Source organism: Primulina huaijiensis, unplaced genomic scaffold (assembly GCF_012295235.1).
Source record: "Primulina huaijiensis isolate GDHJ02 unplaced genomic scaffold, ASM1229523v2 scaffold38877, whole genome shotgun sequence".
Lineage (NCBI taxonomy): Eukaryota > Viridiplantae > Streptophyta > Magnoliopsida > Lamiales > Gesneriaceae > Primulina > Primulina huaijiensis.
The window spans coordinates 84,812-107,175 of record NW_027359117.1 but is presented as its reverse complement, the minus strand read 5'-3'; the positions used below and the strand labels follow the sequence as shown (position 1 = coordinate 107,175).

Here is a 22,364-nt window from a genome sequence, read left to right as displayed (position 1 = left end):
ATCCGAAAATAATATAATGAATAGGTTTTTGTGAGACAGATCGACTCAATCCATATTTGTAGACTGCAGTTAAAAGTAATACATTTTCATGGATCAGTTCAAGTAGAAGATCTACATCACAAAACTGATACCTGCATCACTTACTTTATTATATCAAATTTGACACTAAACATCATTCGTGTTTTTTCAAACCACCTAGGTTTTGATTGAAAATCAAATTTATTTATTTTCCAAATACTTATATATGTGTGTGTGGACGCTCATAAAATATGAAATTTGAAAATAATATATAAATCACATAGCTTAATTATATACCGATAATATTTGAAAAAAGATATGGATTATGTACAACCATATATAATCATTGGAAATCGAATTATTGCAATGTTCTTTCACCTAATTTATAAAGATCATGTACATATGCAAGAAAGCAATGCGCCATTTCAAAACACGATTCTTGCTGTCTCCATAAAAAGGGATATATTGTACGTAATTATTTATGAATCTCCCATCACTTTGCTCGACAATTTTTGTGCCTATGTGTTTGCTGCCATTTTGTACGTTTCATTTATTTATTAAAGAATCCTATTAAGCATTAGTATGTCCATTCGCTTCACATTCTTGGTCTAAGAATAGAGTACATCATATCGTAAAAAAAGTAAATGAAATGTCATACTGTAATTTGAATATAAATCAAATCAATTACAAAAAATATTGTACAATCACGCAAACGTTCGTTCCACTAGTTTATATCTGCTTCAAAACTTAATTTTTAATCTCTTGGGGAGTGCACACCAATGGCCAGCATTCAGAACATTCGTTTCTTGTTTTTTTTTTATTTTATTACAACTCACGCAAGGAGAGGGGATCAAACCCGAGAAAACCGGCTATTCCGGCAAAAGGTGAGACCACTGGACTACAAGCTCGATCTCAGAACATTAGTTTCTAAAGGGGCGTGAATAGAAGATGGGGGGCGTGTGGGGAAACCAAAGAAAATTAAAGCAGTACGTGCTGTTTGCAGGCATTCTTTCGACGTAACATTAACACGTTTGCAAACGTACGCAGGATCGTGCTCATCATGCATGCGTCCCTCTGTACATTTCTTGGCTTTAACCTCTTGTTTGTAACAAAATTTTGGGACAGCAAAAGTACGGAAACCGACATGTCAACCGATTTTGTTTGATTGAAAAGGTAACGGGTGATAAATATTAGTACTCTCTCTTAAAAGATATTATTAAGTAAATGTAAAGATAATATATATATCATTCACATCAAAATATTGCAATGTATGAATTTTTTTTCAAAATTGTTCTCCAGCATGGTTTACTATGATGTGGCTTACTATTGATGATAAACGGACTTCTGAATATCTAAATTCTAGGTTCGAATCTGATTGTTCCGTAGGTTTAGGCTCGGGTTCAACCTAACGGAACATGTCATGTTAATGCAGGTATCAACTTTCATGATTGCCATGGGACCAGATTTTTGAAAATTTCATTCTACGGATCACATAAATAATAGAGTGCAAGGTGGAGACGACAGTGTGACCACTTAGATGACATCATTTTTCATGAGTAATTTATTATATTTACTCGAGTATGTTATTCACAGAGTTGTAGTTTCGTATTCTGAATTACATCTACGAACTGAAGCTAGTCACAACCTCAGCCTCATTTTGCGGCCACTCATCCAAACATTGCAGAGATATAACCATCAGCAAGATGTTGATATAAATGTTCTACAATTCTATATAATGAGAAAATAAAGTAAGATTAATCCAGTAAAGGGACTCATGAAGCATGAGGAAAAGACAGCCTGCTAGGCGAATCGATTCTCACAATATGTTCATCCTCGCAGCCAGAATCATCGCTCGAGTCATCTCTTGTTGCATGACTTTCATTCTTATGCGATTTTTCAAGCAGCGAAACATGACTTTCTACTTTGCTCTCTTGCATGCCAAGTCTCTTTCCCAATGTAGTAGACCCTTCAGATTTTGCAGAAACGAGAGGTGGTCGAGGATGAGTCAGAGGAACTGTGGGACATGACTGACTATGGGACGGGGTTATTTTCCTACTTCTTGGGAAGCTTGAGGCACGTTGTCTTCTAAAGTTTATCTAATCATGTTGATAGCATTTCAACAAGTTAGTATCAGATCATTCCATCAATCGAAATACAAAGTTTTGGGAGGGATGGATTTTTAATAATTTCATCCCCTTCTGAATAAACCACCAACATAGGAATTCCACAATATCTCTTTGATTCAAAAACTGTGAGTCATCTCAACGAACTCGAAGCAAATAAATAAAAGTATGGAATAAAAGATGAGTTATATCTACCATGCTGCCAAAGATGCTCAGTTGCATAGCCCTTGCAGATAAATTGTTTCCTTGTCGATTCGATGCTTCAAGATCATGAAGTTTGGGATTGAAAAATTGTTCAGGCCAACTCATCAGACCACTATGTTGCTCTCTACCAAGAGATCCAGAGGGGAGATCTGCAGACTGAGATATTCTTGAAGATGACCTCTTGCACAAGGTTCTGCTGGGATCATATCCAGCAATATCAAATATGACCACCCTTGCTCTAGTCTCAACCTGATATAGTGATAATTGCTGAGAGAAACTTCCTTCTCCGGCACCTATATTTAAAAGAATCGCTACAATGAAACTAAGGAATGTTGAGAGAATAAACTGAAGGTTAAACATGAAAAGTGCTGAATGTTGAAAAAGTAAATTCTGCATATCTCTCTGCTATCTATCCATCTCTCTTTTATCTGTTTTGAGTGTGAACAAATGCTTCTAATTGCTTGTGCAGGTGTCAAAGCATAACCCAAATGACAGAATCCCAAAGAAAATCGTATCACAGAACTGTATTCATCAATAAACAAAACAAAATAGAAATATGATAAAACTCTGTTGTAGTACAAAAAAATGAACTCATGAAAAGGGGACATGGAGAAACATAAAACTGAGAATTTCCTAAACACATGAACCTTGGGAATTTTGTTCAAAAGATTATTTAACTTCATACATAAATTCGACCGATTTTTAGGTGTTTTGGCATGGCAGGATCTTGCCATAATTGATGATCATAAATATTATATATCACCACCTCCAACATTCAACATGAACAACCAAAAGATGGCATTCAAGGATCTCAGGATAAGGGTAAAACGATGAATAAAATTAATATAAATAGAAAATTATATAAACCACAGCAGCATTCTATCAAATCTATCTAAAACTAGTATACTATGTGCTGGCAAAGAAAGTTAACTAAATAAGAAACAAGTCCAGTACCCAAATTTTCGGATCGCCGAGCATTTTGATCAACACATGGCAATATTACTGCAGGAGCTGTAAGCAAATCTCCTTGCCAACCTTGCATTTTTATGTATCCTTCTAACAGGAGACCAACAGAATTCTGGAGTACTTCAAAGCTCTCCCCTCGTGTGTATATGTTCATCGTTGATCTTTCTACCATGAGTGCTCTTAAATCTGGCATTGCCATTTGTTCAAATATTTCAGGAAGTATGAGTTTGGCAAGACCAATGACACTCTCCTGCAGATAATGGGGTCAGTTTCATCATAGTTGACTTAGGGGACCAACCTCCTAATCTATTTGAATGGCAACTTGAATAAAATTATCAGCTGATACGAAAAGACTGATGGCCACCAAGGACTATTTTGCACTGAATGCTGATGAGAAATTCTATATTTATACCCAAGTAATATATCCATGAAATAGCATGCAACAAAGAGATAAATGGAACTTGAAGTGTTGCACAAGCTGTAAGAAAAACACTAACATCATACCCGCCAAAAGAAATCTTCCACTGCAGGATCAGATCTCAGTGCAGAAAGGATCTTCTCAGTTTCGATAAAGAAGCAGAGCACCACAGAGTCAGTGACAATATCACAGATATAAGGCTTTTGCGCAAGCACTTCATACAAGCCCAAAGTACTTCCATGGGTAAAAATTGGGTGCAATAAAGGCTTATTACATGTAATTTTACTTGACCACTGCAATTATATAAACTCATTCATGAGACAGTAACAAATGACACAGGATGATTTGGGCTGAAATATACAACCATATCAATTGTACCAAGCACGTATCGCTAAATACCTTGACCACGCCACTCGAAATTACCCAGATACCAGCTGGCTTGGATCCCTCCTTGTAAAGTGTAGAACCACTTAGTTTTATTATTTCTTTGGTAGATGACACTAGAGTCTCACACACTGCGGAAGGTAGAGCTCCCAATAAAGGATTTGCGGTTATCAAATCACATAATTTGGGGATTTTCACTGAAGGTGGGTTTCTTAACAGCTTTTTCAAGTCAGTCTGCAGAACATTTTTATTTACTGTCAATATGATCTCCAGAAGGTAAAGAACAAATGAAGATGCATGTAAAATAAATCACCGTGATTTACCTGGACAGCATCATGAAGATGGCTCATCTCTTTTTCTTCTAATAGGCCAATCTTCTCTAGATTATGAACATAATCAATCAAATGTTTCAGCACAGAGTAGGTAACTTGTCTTGTTTTCACAACACGCAGCACCTGAAGTTGTTACCAACTTCTGAATCTTAGTGGGAGCAAACTCAACACTACAGGTGCACAAATGTACTGTCTACATACCTGGGGAAATGTAACACGAACATCTTCCAGAAACTTCTTTGCTTCCTCACCTTCCCCCTCACTTTCTCTATCAACTGTTGCAGCAATCTCACTGTTTCCTAAGGGGATAAATGCATGTGTGAGCAAATTAAGAAATACTTCACTGAATCATTAGAACCAAGGCCTGTAGGGACGATATTTTGGCAAATTTGTATAGTTTTTACTTCTCAGAGCAATTCTACCATTGTAGTATTTTTGTTAAGCACTAACTTTCCTCCCAAAGAAAGAGATCAACAGGAATTCTGGAAACACATAGATCAAAACCAAAAGTAGTTGATGAAGCTGCGGAAAATCGAAATTCAAAAACTCTTCAATCCTCATTTCAGAGTTCTGCTCCAACAATGGAAAACAACCTTTTGAATTTACATAATATCAAAAATATCTGAAATCTAATCAGAAGAAGATAGTTTTCTTTAAATGCAATAGCTTTTGTTAATAATATTTCACGGATAATTTTTTACCAATAAAGTCGTGTAGTTGCCGTCTCGCAATTCTATGGGCACGAAGAAAGGCAGCACAAATATAGCATGCTGACTCTAAGCTTTCTACAGCAAACAACGTGACAAGCTTTTGAGGGATTATGGTTGACCGAAGAATCTTGGAGTAATTTGGAATATTCACATAAGACTTTAGACCTTTCCAATCACACAAGGCCTCATCAGATACCCGGTCAATAGCTTCATCAACAGATAACATCAGGAGATTGGCGATTGTTTGAGTGATTCTTCCCTCGTCAAGCATGACCCAGTAAGCTGCTTGAACACCTGTTATCACAATAATATCGAACATTTAGATATCTGAATTGATACAAAAACAAATTTTTATGTAGTATTTAAGTGATTATGTGTTTGATAGATTTCATGTTTTTCATTTTTATGCATATATATTAGTCCCAATGAATATGAGATTTCAACTAAATAACATAAAGAGAACAATAAGCAAAAGAACAAGTCAATTCAAAATCTTTCTAAGCTAACAGGTAATAATATCTAGAAACAAAAGCTAACAGGTAATAAAATCTAGAAACAAAAGCTCTTTGACAGTAGCTCGAGGACCCATTCTTTGGAATTGGCAAAAGTAAAACAGAAAATATCACATCTTTATACGATTTAAATTGTAACTGGAACAAAAAAACATACTAGTGACAAAGGAAAGTTGAAGACACCACTTTTTCAGGTATCAGCAAATGGCTTAAGTACTAAAAATATAACGAAATGCATTGAAGTTCAAGAAATTTGGGTATAAAATGATTACCATTTAAGAAGCGGACGCGGATATCTTTCAAATCCATATAGTCAAGGTTATCATCAGGTTCAGATGAGGAATGGGGATGTATGTGTTCACTGTCAACATCATTCAAGCTTGCGATGTATTTCTTAACTGTGGCCCAGTCAGCAGGTCCCAATTCCACATCATCACCAAGATCACGAAAGGCCTCTAATGCTTTGTTCAACATTTCATACTTTGTGTAGTTCAATATTCTTTTCTGCCATAAAATGTAAGAACTAAAAAAATGTAAATAGTTTACAAGGGTAACAAGAAATTATTTATCCTCCAGCATCACAGATACATAAAGTGCACACCAGTCCGTTCATACAGCCAATGCTGTGCACACTTGTACGAACATTTCACTGTGCATTTATAAATTTAACATATTACATTGATTAAAAGGTTTAATTTGGGAGACATATCTGTGGACGCAAATACGCCCTTAAAATGTAGTTTAGAGCATGGTTACAAGATGCAGGTGATAAAAGTGAGAGAACTAGGAAATTATATAATCTAAAATATTAGAGTGCCTTTAGGGTCTAGAGTCATTTCAAAAGCAGTTAAAAATTAAAGATAAGTCCTATTTAAATGACTACTGTATATTCAGCGAAATACATTAGAATTTGCCATCTAGAAATAAATTGAGGACTTTACTCCATGATTGTTAGTTTCAAGCTAGAATACAATTGTGTTATTTTGTAATTTAGAAATACCATGCAATAACCTGGGCAATAATTTATCGACTAGATATTGAATTTGTATGCAATTCATGAAAAGTTTGAGAAATGGAAACAAGGGGAAATGTGTTTAGGGGTTATGAATCATGAGCCCTGTGTTTAGAGACGAGATCAATTACAAAAAGAATCTGGACCACTACATGGCATTACAGAGAACGTGATTATTCGTTCATATTAATTTGTTATGTTGCCTTTTCCAGGAAAAAGTATGATAACTGGATTACATCGCAATTTAACCTAAGCGAGTGGCAACATTTCTTTGAGAGAAACCAGAAACTACAGTTATTAGGAGGAGATGTTGGTAATAGTTCTTTTCTGCCACATTTTCTGGCATGGGATTGTTAAAAGTCGCCTGGCAGAAGTTCCTGATAAAATTTATTTTGGTACGTATCCAAAACACAATAGGAAAACCTAGATTTCAAGCAAAACCTTTTTCATAAACGGAGGTTTTCCCCACAAATTCTTGAGGAATGTTCAATGTGTTAAATGTACATGTTAACCCACAAAATTATCAGTTAATATCTGTAGATCCCAGCATACTGGCAGCGCAGTACAATTGATCACAGCTCTACTATTTCTAAGGCAGTACTTCAACAAGTTTAAACAGCAACTTGGCCCACTTCTATATATACACAATCCACAGCTGGACATTGTTTATCTGACATGATTGAGTTATTATAACCTTGTGATTTCCATTTGCGCTATCATGATTGACGAAATTCATCGTGTTCGAAACTGAATAACACATGTAAGTATAACCTTACCTTAGCTGCCGATAGCTTATCCATGTTAAGAGCACTTAAAACAAACTGTGTTGTTGATCCATTCACAATAAGTGTAAGGAACACGATTCCACCCGTTAAAAATACAAACTGCAAAAGCGATAAAAAGTAAGATTTATTAGAACTCAAGCGAATACATACATAAATAAAATCAGTAACACCTACGGCGTATGTGTTGAAGAAGTAAGAGAAACATATATATTCCATTGGATCTGTTAAAACATTCTTACTCTGGAATTTGCATATAGTTGACATTAAATTTTATAAGACATACCAGATTTCCAGTATCAGAATTTATAAATGTAGAGTGAACGCTGGTACGCTGAAACATCAATAAAGGAAAAACTTAGAAAAAAAAACTAGGTAAAATCTTGCAAACAGAAAGTAGAGAAAAAGGTGTAAGTAAAAAATAATCATAACTTTAGTTTTGGAGCATATTGTAATATGATATGAAGAATTAATCATGAAAAACACCCACTAAACATATGACCCCCATCAGAAGTGGGAAAAAATAACCATGTTATGCGATAAAAACTCAAAATTGAAATGACGGAACACGATTGAACAATTAGGTTTTGCATATTAAGTAAAATTCATTCCTACAGAGAGAGCGGTAACAAAAGCATATCATGAAAACCTTAAAAGTACGTTTTTCTTAAGCCATATCTTAAACGAACTGCTAAGATCTAAAATTTCTGTTAACCACCAAAATAAATTAATTTTAGACTAAATAAAAGCACATAACAGGTTATGTGGTTGTGTCTAGAGCTGGGCCTTTGAAAAGACAGGCATTAACCGGTCACTGGGACTCAGGACATCATTTTTCAGATCCCCCGTAAAATTGGAACTTAGCTTTCACAATTAGTTGGGGAAACTTATTCTATATTTTCGATGCACGTGTCATCACATCATATATCACCAAAATTTACGTGCTTGCTTCACTTTGTCTCTATAGCGTCGTGACTTTGTTATCTTCTTGTACTTTCCAACTTCTAATGTCTACGGACCACTTTGCTTCTTTTGTTTTTTCAGTCCCGCTAGACTTTATTAACCAAACTCGGATCACATGCTTCTCCCATTTATACTTTCTCTTTTATTCGCTTGTATTTACCGTTCGCTTGACTGTTCATCTATAGCGATTACATGCAGACATTTATTCCTTTTGAATTACTTTCACATGTTTATTTATATTTTACCGGTCTTATTATCTTTGATTCATTAAATTTCTCTAAATATCATTTAGCACTCTCTCTGCAAGTTAGCTTGTTTTGCAGCTCGCGCTTCCTTGTCAATTTGCTTCATCTTCTTGGTTAGGTTCATCTCTCATGTAATTTGCTCTGCTTGAAACAAGTTACATCGTCTCGGTGTCATTGTTGCTACTCCTTGGACAACTTCTATCATTTGACTCTGTTTTAACTTCGATTATCTAATTACTCTTTTTACGTTTGAGAATGGATTGTTCATTTCCTGACTACTGAGTTCCAACTTCTTGGGTGGTTTAGCTCACCACTAAGCATTTGCTGAATCCAAAATGCTTCAAAGGTCATCGGACTTCCATATGTAGGAATTGCCGAGCTCTCGACTATTTACCAATTGTTGACTCTTGAACTTGATCTGCCGCATTAGTAACTATTAGTTGCTAACTGTTCGTTTCCAACTTCTTAACCCTTAGATTAGGAGACATTACATTTCCCAACTGCTTTACAAGCTCCATACTGCCCACACTTACAATTTTCTGAGCATTATTTCCACCTCATTAAATTCTTCCATTCCACCTGTCACTGCCCATTGACTTGCTACTAATAACTAATTTACTTGAAATGTAAAAATTCGAACACTAACATGCATGCCTCATCTTAAACATGTAAAAGTATGTTTTTTAAATATCCAACCTAAATAAAGCAAGATTAAGAATAAGGTAATGCCTATGAAATCTCCAACCACTTGGTTTATTTCTGTAAACAGTGTTTTCACATTAAAAAAATTATACTTCAATAATCTAGAATGGATAATACCACTCATATAAAAATGGATATCCTAATTCATACACAAATACACCACATATAAATCAGATAGGACTAAAATACCATCTAAAAGATGCTTAGATTAACTCACTTTAACAGAGAGCGAAAGCGACAATGCTACGGCCCCTCGCAAACCAGCCCACACAAGAATAATAGCTTCTTTCCAATCAAGACCATAACCAAAATATTGCAGAAATGGAAACAATAGTCCAACTACAACAACCCGGGCAACTTGAACAACCACATACAGAAGGAATAGATAACCCCAAGAATGTTCTGTGAAAAAAAACTACTTTAGCAGGAGAAAAACAAAACAATAATAAAAAATACTGCATTCCACATGTTCTTGCTTAGTGTGAATTAATTTAAGAAAAGGAAGAGAATTTACCATTAGTTTTATATATGCCGTCACCCCCAAGAAAACTCTCAGCTATGACTACCCCACTGCGAAGACAAAAAAGTAAACATGCTCTCTCAAGTCAGCCAGTAATTTCAGTAGCGTATTGATGCAAAAGAATTTTGTCACATCCATAAATATGAACCTAAATCATTAAACATCATCTGTGGTCTCACAAAAAGGTGCTTAGTTTGTTCTATCAAAGTTAAGAATTCAAAGCCATCCCAGACAGGAAAAAGTTACTGGATCCAAAGTTAAGATGACACACAAAAGAAAAATTTTGAGAGATGATATATGTTTTACCTTAAGATGAAGATTAATGTGTTGGCAATATAAGCAACCATTTCCCTGAAACAGATTTAATATGTCATAAAACCCAATCCTGGAATTGATCACCAAATCAGATAACTTAAAAAATGTCGAACTTAGAGAAACTCGTAACAAATGGTACAATTGATAAGTTCAACAAAATCCATGAGGGATGACGATATTATTGCTTTCATATGAAACCACCAGTCATAGAGCACTCCATTGTTTCCGGAGCTTTTAAATAAAAGATTATTTCTAGAATCATTACAAACATACATAACAATTCTAGCCAAGCTAAGTTTTGCACGTTCTCCTTGTGATTGAGCCTACCGTTTTATCTTTCTCCCTTCAATCACTCCAATTCACATCTTCTCTAATATATTCATTTTTAGCTTGCTCCGTTTTTGTATGAGTACTCATCAACGCCCGCTTTCCAATCTTGACTGCTCTTATCTATCAATCCACAACAACACTCATCTTTAAGTATTTGTCTTTTTTAGCACAATCCTTGTCACTACATTTCCATTTTATTCCCAAATATATATTTCATTCTATGTCAAATACTATTTCATTATATTTTCACGTGCGCTACACACACATATATAGCATCACTAACCCAACAAATCCTTGATATCCTATCAACTACCAAAAAAATCTCATTAAAAAAAATAAAACCTGACGCAAGTCGTATGTAACTACTGCACTTTTTGGGCATAAGAGACACTTTAATTTCCATAAATTCTAACGTTGCTGCATTAATTATTTTTATGAGACTTTGTATTAGATATTCTCAATACTTATATTAGTTATGGTTGAGAAAAAACCATGCGTCCAGAGTTAAGAACAGAAATAAAAAATGATAAAATAAGTGCAACGAATAACTTAAACATAGTATTATGTTTGATGATAAAAATTGACAAGGGAAAAATACCAAAAATGATTCAAGCTTTCTTGACTTTCGCCCTTGAAGGCAGTTCGAGCCACAGCAGAATAGAACCTGTCAATAAGTGTGACTTTAGAATAATCGTTTGTGCAAATACTATCACTGTTCTGATAAAAGAAAATAAAAATCAAACCTACATCCCCAAAGTCATGACGGTCAAAACGCCAGAAACATCAGCTCCTTCTTGTGCCTGGTAAACTATTCGACATTAGTTTTAGATCAAGAAGAAGCAAGGGATGAAAATGCTTCATACTCTTTGATAACAGGATGATTAAGGAAACATAATTTAAATTTGGTAGAATATTTATTTGATTGGATGATTACCACAAATAAATGCACACAAAAAAGACAGACAAAGTGAGAGTACAAAACGTGGAAATGGGGTTTGTTTGTAAATAATGTTTTATTCAATTTAAACCTATACAATTCATTACCTTAGAAGAATATTTATTGCTAACTAAAGATTTGTTTTGATCCAAAGATTATACCATCAATTCTGTCAACTTCATGCTTTCTTATGCATCATAAGTAAGGATGTGTCATTACTAGTATATCAATAATATATATATATATATATATATAATGCCAAGGTAGCATCTCACTATTTTTGATGATCTATCTTATTGCATAGAAATCTCTCAAAAATTGTACAAAAAACTTGTCGTTGAATGGTAAGCATTTCAAGTTTGTAGGTTTAGTTGGGTACATACAACAAAGTAGGCAATGTAGCTCACGGCAAGTGTCAACGTAATTTCAATAACTGTATCATTGAATATGCATCTCAACCACAAGACAGATGCTATTCCAAAGGCAACACCCATGCCCACACTGTGCCATGAAAAGAAGCAAATAAATTACACATATAATTTATTATGATATCCTGATATAGGGTAAAAAGACATACGCCCCAAGAGAGACTTGTGACAAAAATTTTATAACAGCTCCCCATTTAAACCTCCAGCCAAGAACCATCCGATAAAATAGCTGATAGACCACAATTGCTGTCCTGAAATAAAATATCTAAATACTTTTAAGAATGTGAAAAAACCTGATAATTAGGTTCAAAAAATAAACAAACTGCCAGTTCCGCTGACCAACTAGCCAAGTCAGAAGTCAATCATGATAATCAGAATACAGTCAGCTATTCAGACATTAATTGGTCATTATACCCGTCATTCATCAAGGACTCTCCTTCAATTATAGTATTCAATTTTTTGCTAGCTCCCAGCTCCTTCAGGAGGGCTACAACAGCTACAGGATCAGTAGCACTTAGGAGACCCCCAAGCAACAACGAAGTTTTCCAGCTCCAGTTATATGGAAAAGCAAGCTACAATTTATTTATGTTTCAGAATAATGAAAAACAAAAGGTCAACAGATTAGAAAGCAGAATTCTGCAAACCTTTAAAGCAGACCCAATGCAAAAGGTTGAAATGAGTACTCCAGGGCCAGCCAAAAGGAACATTTGAATCATACACCTCTGCATGGAATGATGAGGAAAATATGCATATGATTCGCTATTACATATTCAATTCAGTGTGCTGAATAATGATAAGAGTTATAAATCACAATTTTATAAAAATAACTAAGCCGCAAAGGTGAGCTAGAAAAGTATGACAAAAGGAATATTGTACCTAAAAATTGATGATAATAGCAATTTAAATCCAAACATGACTACTCATTTACCACACATACTACCATTTAAACAGATCTTTTCATACAATCCAACAGTGGATAAGCATATCTGCAGAGAGATTTGAAAACAACTGTAAAATAAATATTTGGATTCTTCATATTATTGATTCAGAAAAACAAGCACTTTGTATTTGAGTCAGACATGGGACAAGCTGTTATAAAGGTGCTTATCAAGAGAAATTAAAAATGGCAACTCACAGCATAATGACAAATTGGATGCATAAGAATCTAATCAAAATTCTGTTGTAACCATAAAATTAGGTGACAAACGTTGCATTTTATATGGTTTTGATTGGCACTTGATTGATTCAAGTATATAATATAGCTTGTAACTCATATAAATGAATATGGACCCCAGTAATTGCAAAACTGGATCAATCTTTCACAATCTACATCTTTCATTTTGATGTTTTATACTCTCAACAACTGCATTGAGGTTTTGACATATACCACAATGACCATAACTGGATTAGAAAGCTCTCCACTTCAGTAGGTATGAACCAAAATAATAGATAAATTGGAGAATTATGCATAAAAAAATGATGAAGTGCAGATAACAATTTATGTAAATTTATGATAAAAGACAGAAGCATGGACAAATAAATGATAAATTTTAACTCCGGAACAAGATCTATGATGAATATCATAACAATAAGGTGGTGCTCTAAATAATGAAAAGTTATGCAAATGATTAAGCAAAAAATATCTAAAATTGACTAAATTATGAAATACATATTCCGCACAAATATTTTAATTGGGCTAAAAGATTTTTATGAAAAGAAAGGAGGGATCAAGCCTGACTAAAATTACAAAACAATATATAACTACTACGGACACAAGAACTTAGAGGGAAAGCATCTATAAATAAAAAACAAAACAAAAGAGTAAGTTAAAGTCTGTCTAGAAAACAGTCTCCAACTAAGATAGAGGGTGAACTTTGGTGAAGAATGAAGGGTGGGGACAGGAGGCTTCAGCAAGGTGCTATGCACTCAGGGGCTATGTCACTCAAGGTCAGATAATGAGAAAATAAAAATAAACAGAAACATATGATGTAATACATTAAAATATAAATCTAAGTATTTAAAGTATAAGGAATAGACTCCCTTTACAAACAATTATAATTACCAGTACAAGTCTAGAGTTTAACTTACCTGAATATAAATCATATAAAGCTAAATGCTAAGCTCTACACAATTTATGCTCCTTTAGAATTTCAAACGCATAATAAGCAAAATTCATATGTGTCAACTATAAAATTAGGCTGACACTTCATTTGCACGAAAAATATCAACCAAGATTAAACTAATAAACATGGAGGATGGAGAGGAAACAACTAAAATAAGTGGACTTGGTTGTACCAGAGACCTTTATCTGATGTACTTCCATCAGAAAAGAACTCTCAAAAAGAAGGGCAGGTAGGAACACAGCCAAGAGAAGATCAGGATTGATATCAGCCCCTACAGAAAGATGATGCATCGCCGATCATTAACAGGTGATTTAGAAACAACGAATAAGATGCCTTTTACTTGAAATGCATCAAACCATCAGTTTTAGATTTACTTATAAAAAGTATATATCCATAACTTACAAATACGAATCCCGTTGCCAATCTTCCCCAAACGATGATTTGTTCCATATTCTGCAGACCAGTTCGTTGAAATATCAAAATTTGACCAAAATCTTGGCCCAGATGGTTTTGCAGTATATTAAAACATTGTACCAGTCACAGCAACCAACAATAAATCATTCACCAGAATTTCTGAAGAATAGCAGAGGTAGCCAGCAAAATATAAGCAGATCAGTTTTGCAGTATATTAAAATACCAGTCACAGTAACCAACAATAAATCATTCACCAGAATTTCTGAAGAATAGCAGAGGTAGGCAGCAAAATATAAGCAGAACAGTTTTCCAGTATATTAAAACATTGTACCAATATTACTTATAGATAATTATGAAATCGAAAGGTTACCTTTTATTTTCACATATGGCTTTTTTGTTGTCCATTTTAGATTCTTAAATTACTTTGGACATTAATGTTTATTAAATTCATCAATTTACTAATGACTTTTTTGCAATAATTTTCTCATATTATTTTTTTAATGAATTATTTTTTAATTGTGGTTTGTTACTTCTACCACTCATTGCGTGGTGTAGAAAACCTTGTGCCATGTATGGATGTAAGTCGCTTTAATTTTTAAAATATAACTAATAACAAATAAAATGTGTGAGCTCTTCAACTCTATTTCTCAGTTTTTCATACTATTATAAACACATTATATTATTTTTTATGAATTTTATAATTTTATATATTTAATTTAAATTATTTTTATTAATTAATATCTATAAATTTGTGAAACTCTTGATATTTTTATATAGCTGATAAGGAAAAAACTTCNTGTTGTCTTCTTTATTCTTTTCAACCCATTAATTAATTTCTTATTGTACATGACGAAATTTAATACATAAAAAATAATTTTTCATCTTTTCTTCATATTAATTTATCATTATATATGATGAATTTATATAAAAAAAGCTATTTTTCTCATTTCAAAATAACAAAATTGTTATTTAATATTACTCACTTACTAAGTTAACTAAGTTATGTTTTACCAATTCATTGTGCATTATTACTATGATTGTGACTTAATAGAGCATATTTGATGGCATAGGGTTGTCACCATGACAATTAATATTTGTGTTTAAATTATTATTATTAATTAAAATTACTTTTTGTTCAATGTAATTATTTGATTATTGGGAATATATTTGATTTAGAGAAATGATTTCTCATGTAAAATAATATTCATATTGGATTTGGTGGATATAATAATCGTACATGTTAGGTATAACAATCGAAACGTGACATTTGAGTTCCTTTACGATTTTAAAAGATTTTAGTTAACATTGCAACCATTACCACCGGTGTTAAAGAAATTACCTAAGAGTTTTGGTGATCGACAAAATCAAAACAGTACTTAACTGTTTCAGGAAACAGCTGCAATCTTTTGTGTATAACAGGAACCAGCTCAACTGCTTGGATTTCAGACCGCCTAACATTCAACCGTTTGAAGCAGAAGAAGTTCAATCTTCCCAACCGGTTGTTCGAAGACTTTGTGCCGAGTCATTAAAGAGCTATTTATTGCTCACTTAATGAAAGACATTTTGTGACCGATTCATAACATTCAAATGGTTTTGCACCGCTACAAGTCAACCATGTTTTGCACTAGTCCCGATATTGATCTGCATTTATGTTACTATCCCAGAAAAGAAAGATTACCTATATCCTACCAGTTCTGATGGTAAAAACAGTTGTCATAAAAGGATACTCAGTAGTAACTCTTCAAGGAACGAGATTCAAAGTTGTGCTAGCAAAGAGAACATTAAATGCTTTGCTAAAGAACATTTAGCGTATTTGCAGCTGATAGTGACACATCGGTCTAAGGTTACATGTTAAGGTTACTCATCTCTTTCCGACCGTTGGAATGACAGCTTATATAAGAAGAGCTGAAAGTATGCAAGAGCAACACAACATCGAGATACATAATCATCAAGCTTTCAACAGTGCGATTATTACAAGCCTGCATACTTACAGAATTTGAGTGCAATCAAATATCATATACATCATCGCTCATCAAGCACGCACTCAACAGAAAGTTATCTGATCATTCAAAGATCATATTCGTGTAACTAAAACAGATTGTTTACTTACATCAGAAACCTTTTGGTTATTTGATTAATAGTGGTGTCTGGTGAACCGAGGGTTCTTAAAATCCAGAAGTGTAAAGTGATCAATAAGAGTTCCAAAACAGGCAGTGTGATCAGTTCTGATTGGAGTGGGTTGTTGCAAAGAGTTTTGTAAAGCCAAAGTCTTTTAGTGGAATCCTTCCTATAGAGGAAGGAGGGGTGACGTAGGAGTGTTTTCTCCGAACATCCATAAAAATCTTGTGTCTTTACTTTTCGCAAGCTTTACATTTCAAACTATATCTTGTTGATTAGACTGCCAACTGGTTAAAACTATCATTAGAAATATTGAACCGTTTTCCGCACTATTCAAATGGTTCATATTTCTAACCGTCTGAGAAAAACTTTCAACCACCCAAAAACGGTTGAGAACTTTTTTAAAGCAAATATTTTTCAAATAGTTTATTCATCCCCCTTTTAAACTCTTTCCCGATCCCAACAGCCGGTTATAACTTTTGGTAAAGTGGCAAGTGCATAATCCTACAATTGGTATATATTAGAGCCAAAGTCATGATATCGTTTCTCATAGATGGCAAGAAGTGTAATTATTGAAAGTGAGATTATTGGAGTGCAATAATTGTCCTTGCTGGATACATCGATCGAACCATGATGATTGGGCTACTATACCGTTTAAAATATTTGAGTTGCACCGTTACCATTAGCTATAGTTTTGGTAAAGCGACAAATATCTGGTCCTACAATTGGTATCAGAGCTAATGTCACGAGTTCGATTCTCATTAATTGCAAATAGTGAATTGTTGGGGTACAATAATTTTCATGCTGGATAGAGCAATCGAAACGTGACGCTTGAGCTACTGTACAATTTTAAAAGATATGAGTTAACGTTTAAGTATTATTAACACAAGTTATAACTTTTGGTAAAGCGACAAAAGCTCTATCCTACAATATTTATTTCTATCATTATTCAACTAATATTACATTAATTTGACTAAAATGTTTATTGACAAACAATTGATAGAAATTATTCAATAAAACTTTCATTGACAAAATGTTTTAGTAAACAAAATAAATTATTTGATTTTATTTTTTATCTTTTTCAAACCTTAAATCATAAATCCTAAATTATAATTTAAAATTTTGAAATCTCTTGTCATTTTTCTCTATCAATTTTTAATTGTTTTTGTAATATTTGACATTATTCACTATTTTAAAAGTGTTTTTATATCTTTTAGGATAATTTTAACTATTATACGGACTTAAAAATTAATTAAAAATCTAGTGACAGTAGCTTAATTTTTTTTGTAAGATTTGAGATTATTCAAATATTGTTTTACAATATATTATTTTTTAATAATTACATATATTTTGTGTCTGTGTATATATTCTAAATTAGTTTTTGAATTATGTGAATATATGCATATTTTTCATATTTTTATGATGTTATGACTTAAATATAAAAATAACATTTCGTAAATTTTGAAATATTAATAATTGTACCTATAGATCAGGAAGTGTCTCGTTAATTTTTTTTACAGGAAGAAAATACAATTAAATTTTGGACTTTTACGATGATGAATTATTTTGAATTTTTTTTGCCTCTCTAATAAAATATCTATCTACATCTCTTACCTCGACAGAGTTTTTTTTAATATATTATCTGCTCTTGCATTTTCATTTATTTTCTCCTAATTTTTAATATCAATAATTTTAAATTAATATATACATCACATTTATTTTAATCACTCCATTTTTTTAGTTATTTCTATTTATTATACTTCAAAATTCATGCGTCTCATTAATAATTAATACATACACTTAATTATGTTCATAATGCAAAATAAATATAATATATATTATAATATGTAGAGAAACCGAGTGAGACTTCAAAAAAACAAAAAAAAATAAAATGGAGTTAGACCTAAAGCATGAACAACTCAAATAAACAAAATAAGAAGACCATAAGAAAAAACACGCAAGTATCAAATAGATTAATCAAAATCAAATCCGACGACGAAAAAGAAACATGGAAATTAGATATGATGATATGAATGCTGAATTTAATCGAAGAAAGAAGCAGGAAATATAAAGTAAAAAGATGAAAAAAATACTGAAAGATTCGAAAATCATAAAAGAAAAGGATTGAAGAAACTAAATCATGGTTGTTTAAAATAATAGATAAACTGTTAAAGAATATTTATTATTAAATAATTTGTGAAAAAATAATGTGTCTATATTCATTTGCAAATTTAGGATCAATATGTATGATAATTTAAGTTCGTTACCTACGTGCAACACACGTGCTTTGCTACTAGTTTTATAAATAGAACGGTTGAGAGCATCTGTGAGTGAGGTTATGTCACGCCGATTTCTGATGGGCGATGATACAAATGGCAATTATTTGAAACTTGAAATTCAATTGATGTCAGATAATTCAGCTGGTCATTCATCAACATGGCTAGTAAACGCATGACTTTAGGCAAAAAACATGAAGAAATGACTATATGATGCAACCTTAATTTTTCACCTTCAAAACTATTGATAGTGAATTTTTTATCCGTTGCTATAACTTTAGTCTATCAATTATGGGAAAGAGTATTGGTGATACCCTCATAAGAGCCCGGGTCATCCATGACCAGGGATATTAAATGGATAGCCCAAATCAGGGTCAATCTGCAAGATAAATTCTTCAGAAGTCGGGCAGATGGATGCCCGGGACATCTCCCCCAGGCTACCAGGTGCCCGGGCTCTCATACAAGTTCCCGGGAGGCTTTCTGTCCAAACTACCTCGAAAACAGCACTTCACTCGAGTGCATCAGTATGGGGTGCCTTATGCTTGACAATCATTACTGTCAGAACCACATGGTTGGCGTATCAGAACAACTTGTCAGAAGCAGGGTATGGGCAGCCATATCACCGTAAGTAGTAAGTTGGCACTGAAAAAAAGGTAATCATGAGATTTCCTCATATAAATAGCAAGTATGTATTTCATTTGGAGGATTCTGGACTTTTGAGCATTCATATATATTCGCTCATATATACATTTTTTCTCCTTCACCTTCGACCTGCTGACTTAAGCATCGGAGTGGTCACGCCGGACACCCTTCCGGCGCCCATTCACGAGTTCATTTCCTTGTTTGCATGTTACGTTTGAAGTCATATCCCTTGCCCATTTTCCTTCAATTCAACTCTTATCAGATCCGGTGGATTGCCCCGACCCTGCTCACCCAATTCACTCGGATAACATCAAGTATCTTTGCAAGCATACCACGATAGAAGTAGGTTTAGCAGTAGATAAAAGGCAGAAATCTCTTGTTGAGCTATCAGTGTGTTATTATGAAACAAAAATAGAAGTAGGTTTAGCAGTAGATAAAAGGCAGAAATCTCTTGTTGAGCTATCAGTGTGTTATTATGAAACAAAAATTTGCATGAAGAGCCAATCTTGCAGCACTGAAAGGAACACAAGTAGTTGACTATATCGGTCGTACATCTTGTTCTAAGGAAGTCTCATTTATTTTGATAAAATTGAATTAATTTGCACCAAATACATGGTAATCAGAATATTAAAGCAGAACACACTCATTTTTCTTTTCTGACGACTATTTAACCATCGTCGACAAAATTTGCCAAACTATAAACAATATTCACCACAGGTTAACTGTCGATTCATCCTATATGAATGCATAATCCATCACTCTAGCTAGCATGCAATTTGAATAATAAGCAGAAATGCAATCCACACTCCGCAGTTTCATCAAACTAAAGCAACTTTTAGAGCAATATTGTAAAAATCGCAAATTTCAAACTCGGTATATTATTTATTTACTCGAAATTTTGTACTAAATTATCAAAGATTGTATTCAAGATTATATAAAATGTTGTGAGATAATTAAATCTTTGTGTAAAATTATCGAAGATGTTCAAAATTTAAGATAATAATATGCATATATTTTGATTTTTGAGATATATAAATAGATCATGATCCAAGAATTTAAATTAGGAGAAAACTACTCAGATTCTAGGCGGAAACAGCATAGCTACGGTTTTTCGTCCATAATTCAAACCCGATCTTCACCATTTATAATTTATTTGATGTACTTTTGAGCATACTGTGAAGCCAGATCCAACAGTTCAATAAGACGAAAAGGATTTTGCAAGACGATTGATTTTCCGATCGATGTGCTGCTGGGTTTTCGAATTGCCAGTTGCATGATTCTTCTATGTTTTTGAATTTTTCATGTTTTCTTCCAGGTCTAAGGTAAATGAGCTTGTTTTAAAAATATAATTTCAGTTATGCATTTTTTTCGTTTTTCGAAAATTACGGTCGGGTGTAATTTTTCTTCTACTTCTTCTTCATACGATTATCGTATGTTTTATGTTTTCGAACTGTAAAGATTCAACTGGATATGAGTGAGAATCCCAAAATGAGATATTTTTATGGCCCTTACATGGTGGGATTGTAACCGTTATACGGTCTTGCCCTTTTAGATGAATAAAAATTAAGGAATGATATCAGTAAACCATAGAAAGTAAAAGAATCTCAGTGTCGTGGTCAAAATTATGTTTATGGTTATGATGATGACATATTATGCATGATATGATATGTGGTTTTCGAAATTCGTGTGTATTTGTTATGTATGTGCTCGAACGGCCTCCATTTACTGAGTGACGACCATATCACTCACCAATTACTCTATATTCCCCAGATAAATCTAAAGAAGAAATAGAAGAAGAATAATCAGCCACCAGTTTTGGGGTTTGGTAGTGGACGCATGAAGAAGTTTAATTAAATTTATGTTTTTTTAAGTTTTTTATTCAAGTCGTAAATGTTTCCATATATTTATATCGATTTCAGAGTTACTATTGTAAAGACGATTTCATTTTATGATATTTATGAAATAAATTTGTTTTTGTTTATACTCATCTCTACTACAAAGCTTGTTAAACAACGTCGGTGTTAACTAATTCCGGTCTCATTACGTGACAAATATGCTTGTTTACATACTTGATTACTCCTAACATGTGAGATTTCACGTTCAGTTCATACAAAAAAAATAAAAAAAAAACATAGCAAAATATTCAACTGCATATCAACACAAACCTGAGGCACCCAAGCCAATTCCGATAACAAGCAAAGCTACAGTGTACGGCACTCGTGTACCCCGGAGCGCATGTCGACATGCGATTCCCAAAACCAAGCTTATTCCAAAAAATATCACAGCGTCAGTCGGCCTCGAATATGAAGAATTCTCTTCCAATATTCTCAGCTTAACAGGCAGTTCACCGGCTGTCAAAATTGACGCCATTTTTATCTTTACCACGAACTTCAGAAGATTGATTCACCCTCTCAAGAATAACATTTGTAAGATTTTCATATAGGGTTTTCCATCAACTCGAATCAAACCCATGTATCAACAGCATAATTTAAAAAAACAGGACAGCAACTTGTGAGACTGCGACAGCTGCACCGGATCATTTTCACTTGTGGGACTCAAATGTTTGGGCTTTGTTCTCCCCCTTCCACCAAAATTCTCCTTATCTCTTGTTGACCTGTCACTTCCTTTTCTTTTTTCATTTTCATTTTCATTTTCTTATTTTATTTATTCTTATTATTATTTACTCTTCTTTTATCCATGATTATTCCTATAAAATTGTATTATATTTGTCATTTTTAATAGTTAGAATATACATACAGGAATTCAATTTTGGACGCTGAAATTAAAAGTTTAAAATTTTTTATGATAAATTTTAAAAATTACAAAAAAAAAATTTTCATGCACTTGTAACTTTTAGTGATCTAATTGAGAATTTTAAAATTAGGAAAAA

The 22,364-nt window shown here is 33.3% G+C and overlaps 1 protein-coding gene across 5 annotated transcripts; it reads right to left on the bottom strand.

Moving 5' to 3' along the window:
• Positions 1 to 1,563: 1,563 nt before the first annotated feature.
• LOC140968918 (sodium/hydrogen exchanger 8) lies at positions 1,564 to 22,027 on the bottom strand. 5 transcript variants are annotated; one of them, XM_073430067.1, is made up of 24 exons: positions 21,640 to 22,027; positions 14,427 to 14,477; positions 14,204 to 14,295; positions 12,546 to 12,623; positions 12,316 to 12,473; positions 12,051 to 12,152; positions 11,857 to 11,974; positions 11,284 to 11,336; positions 11,135 to 11,200; positions 10,198 to 10,242; positions 9,886 to 9,941; positions 9,589 to 9,773; positions 7,748 to 7,795; positions 7,456 to 7,563; positions 5,940 to 6,171; positions 5,321 to 5,449; positions 5,147 to 5,230; positions 4,647 to 4,744; positions 4,437 to 4,568; positions 4,129 to 4,347; positions 3,816 to 4,022; positions 3,300 to 3,561; positions 2,337 to 2,638; positions 1,564 to 2,114 (listed from the first exon to the last, which is right to left on the bottom strand). In XM_073430067.1, exons 1-24 carry the CDS (start codon positions 21,842 to 21,844, stop codon positions 1,791 to 1,793), a joined length of 3,354 nt encoding a protein of 1,117 aa, XP_073286168.1. In that variant the 5' UTR covers positions 21,845 to 22,027; the 3' UTR covers positions 1,564 to 1,790. The 5 variants fall into 5 exon arrangements, with proteins under 5 accessions (XP_073286168.1, XP_073286169.1, XP_073286166.1 ...); XM_073430068.1 differs by lacking the exon at positions 5,147 to 5,230; XM_073430065.1 differs by having other exon boundaries at positions 5,147 to 5,449; positions 21,640 to 22,026.
• Positions 22,028 to 22,364: the final 337 nt, after the last annotated feature.

What these genes read in the sequence shown, in the direction of transcription:
- LOC140968918 (XM_073430065.1), bottom strand. Translation starts at nt 21,844, where the DNA reads ATGGCGTCAATTTTGACAGCCGGTGAACTGCCTGTTAAGCTGAGAATA. An exon ending in TGGCAACGGGATTCGTATTT is followed by an intron (nt 14,296 to 14,426) that starts GTAAGTTATGGA and finishes ATCTTTCTGTAG; the next exon opens with GGGCTGATATCAATCCTGAT. An exon ending in CCGCGTCCGCTTCTTAAATG is followed by an intron (nt 5,450 to 5,939) that starts GTAATCATTTTA and finishes TTGTGATAACAG; the next exon opens with GTGTTCAAGCAGCTTACTGG.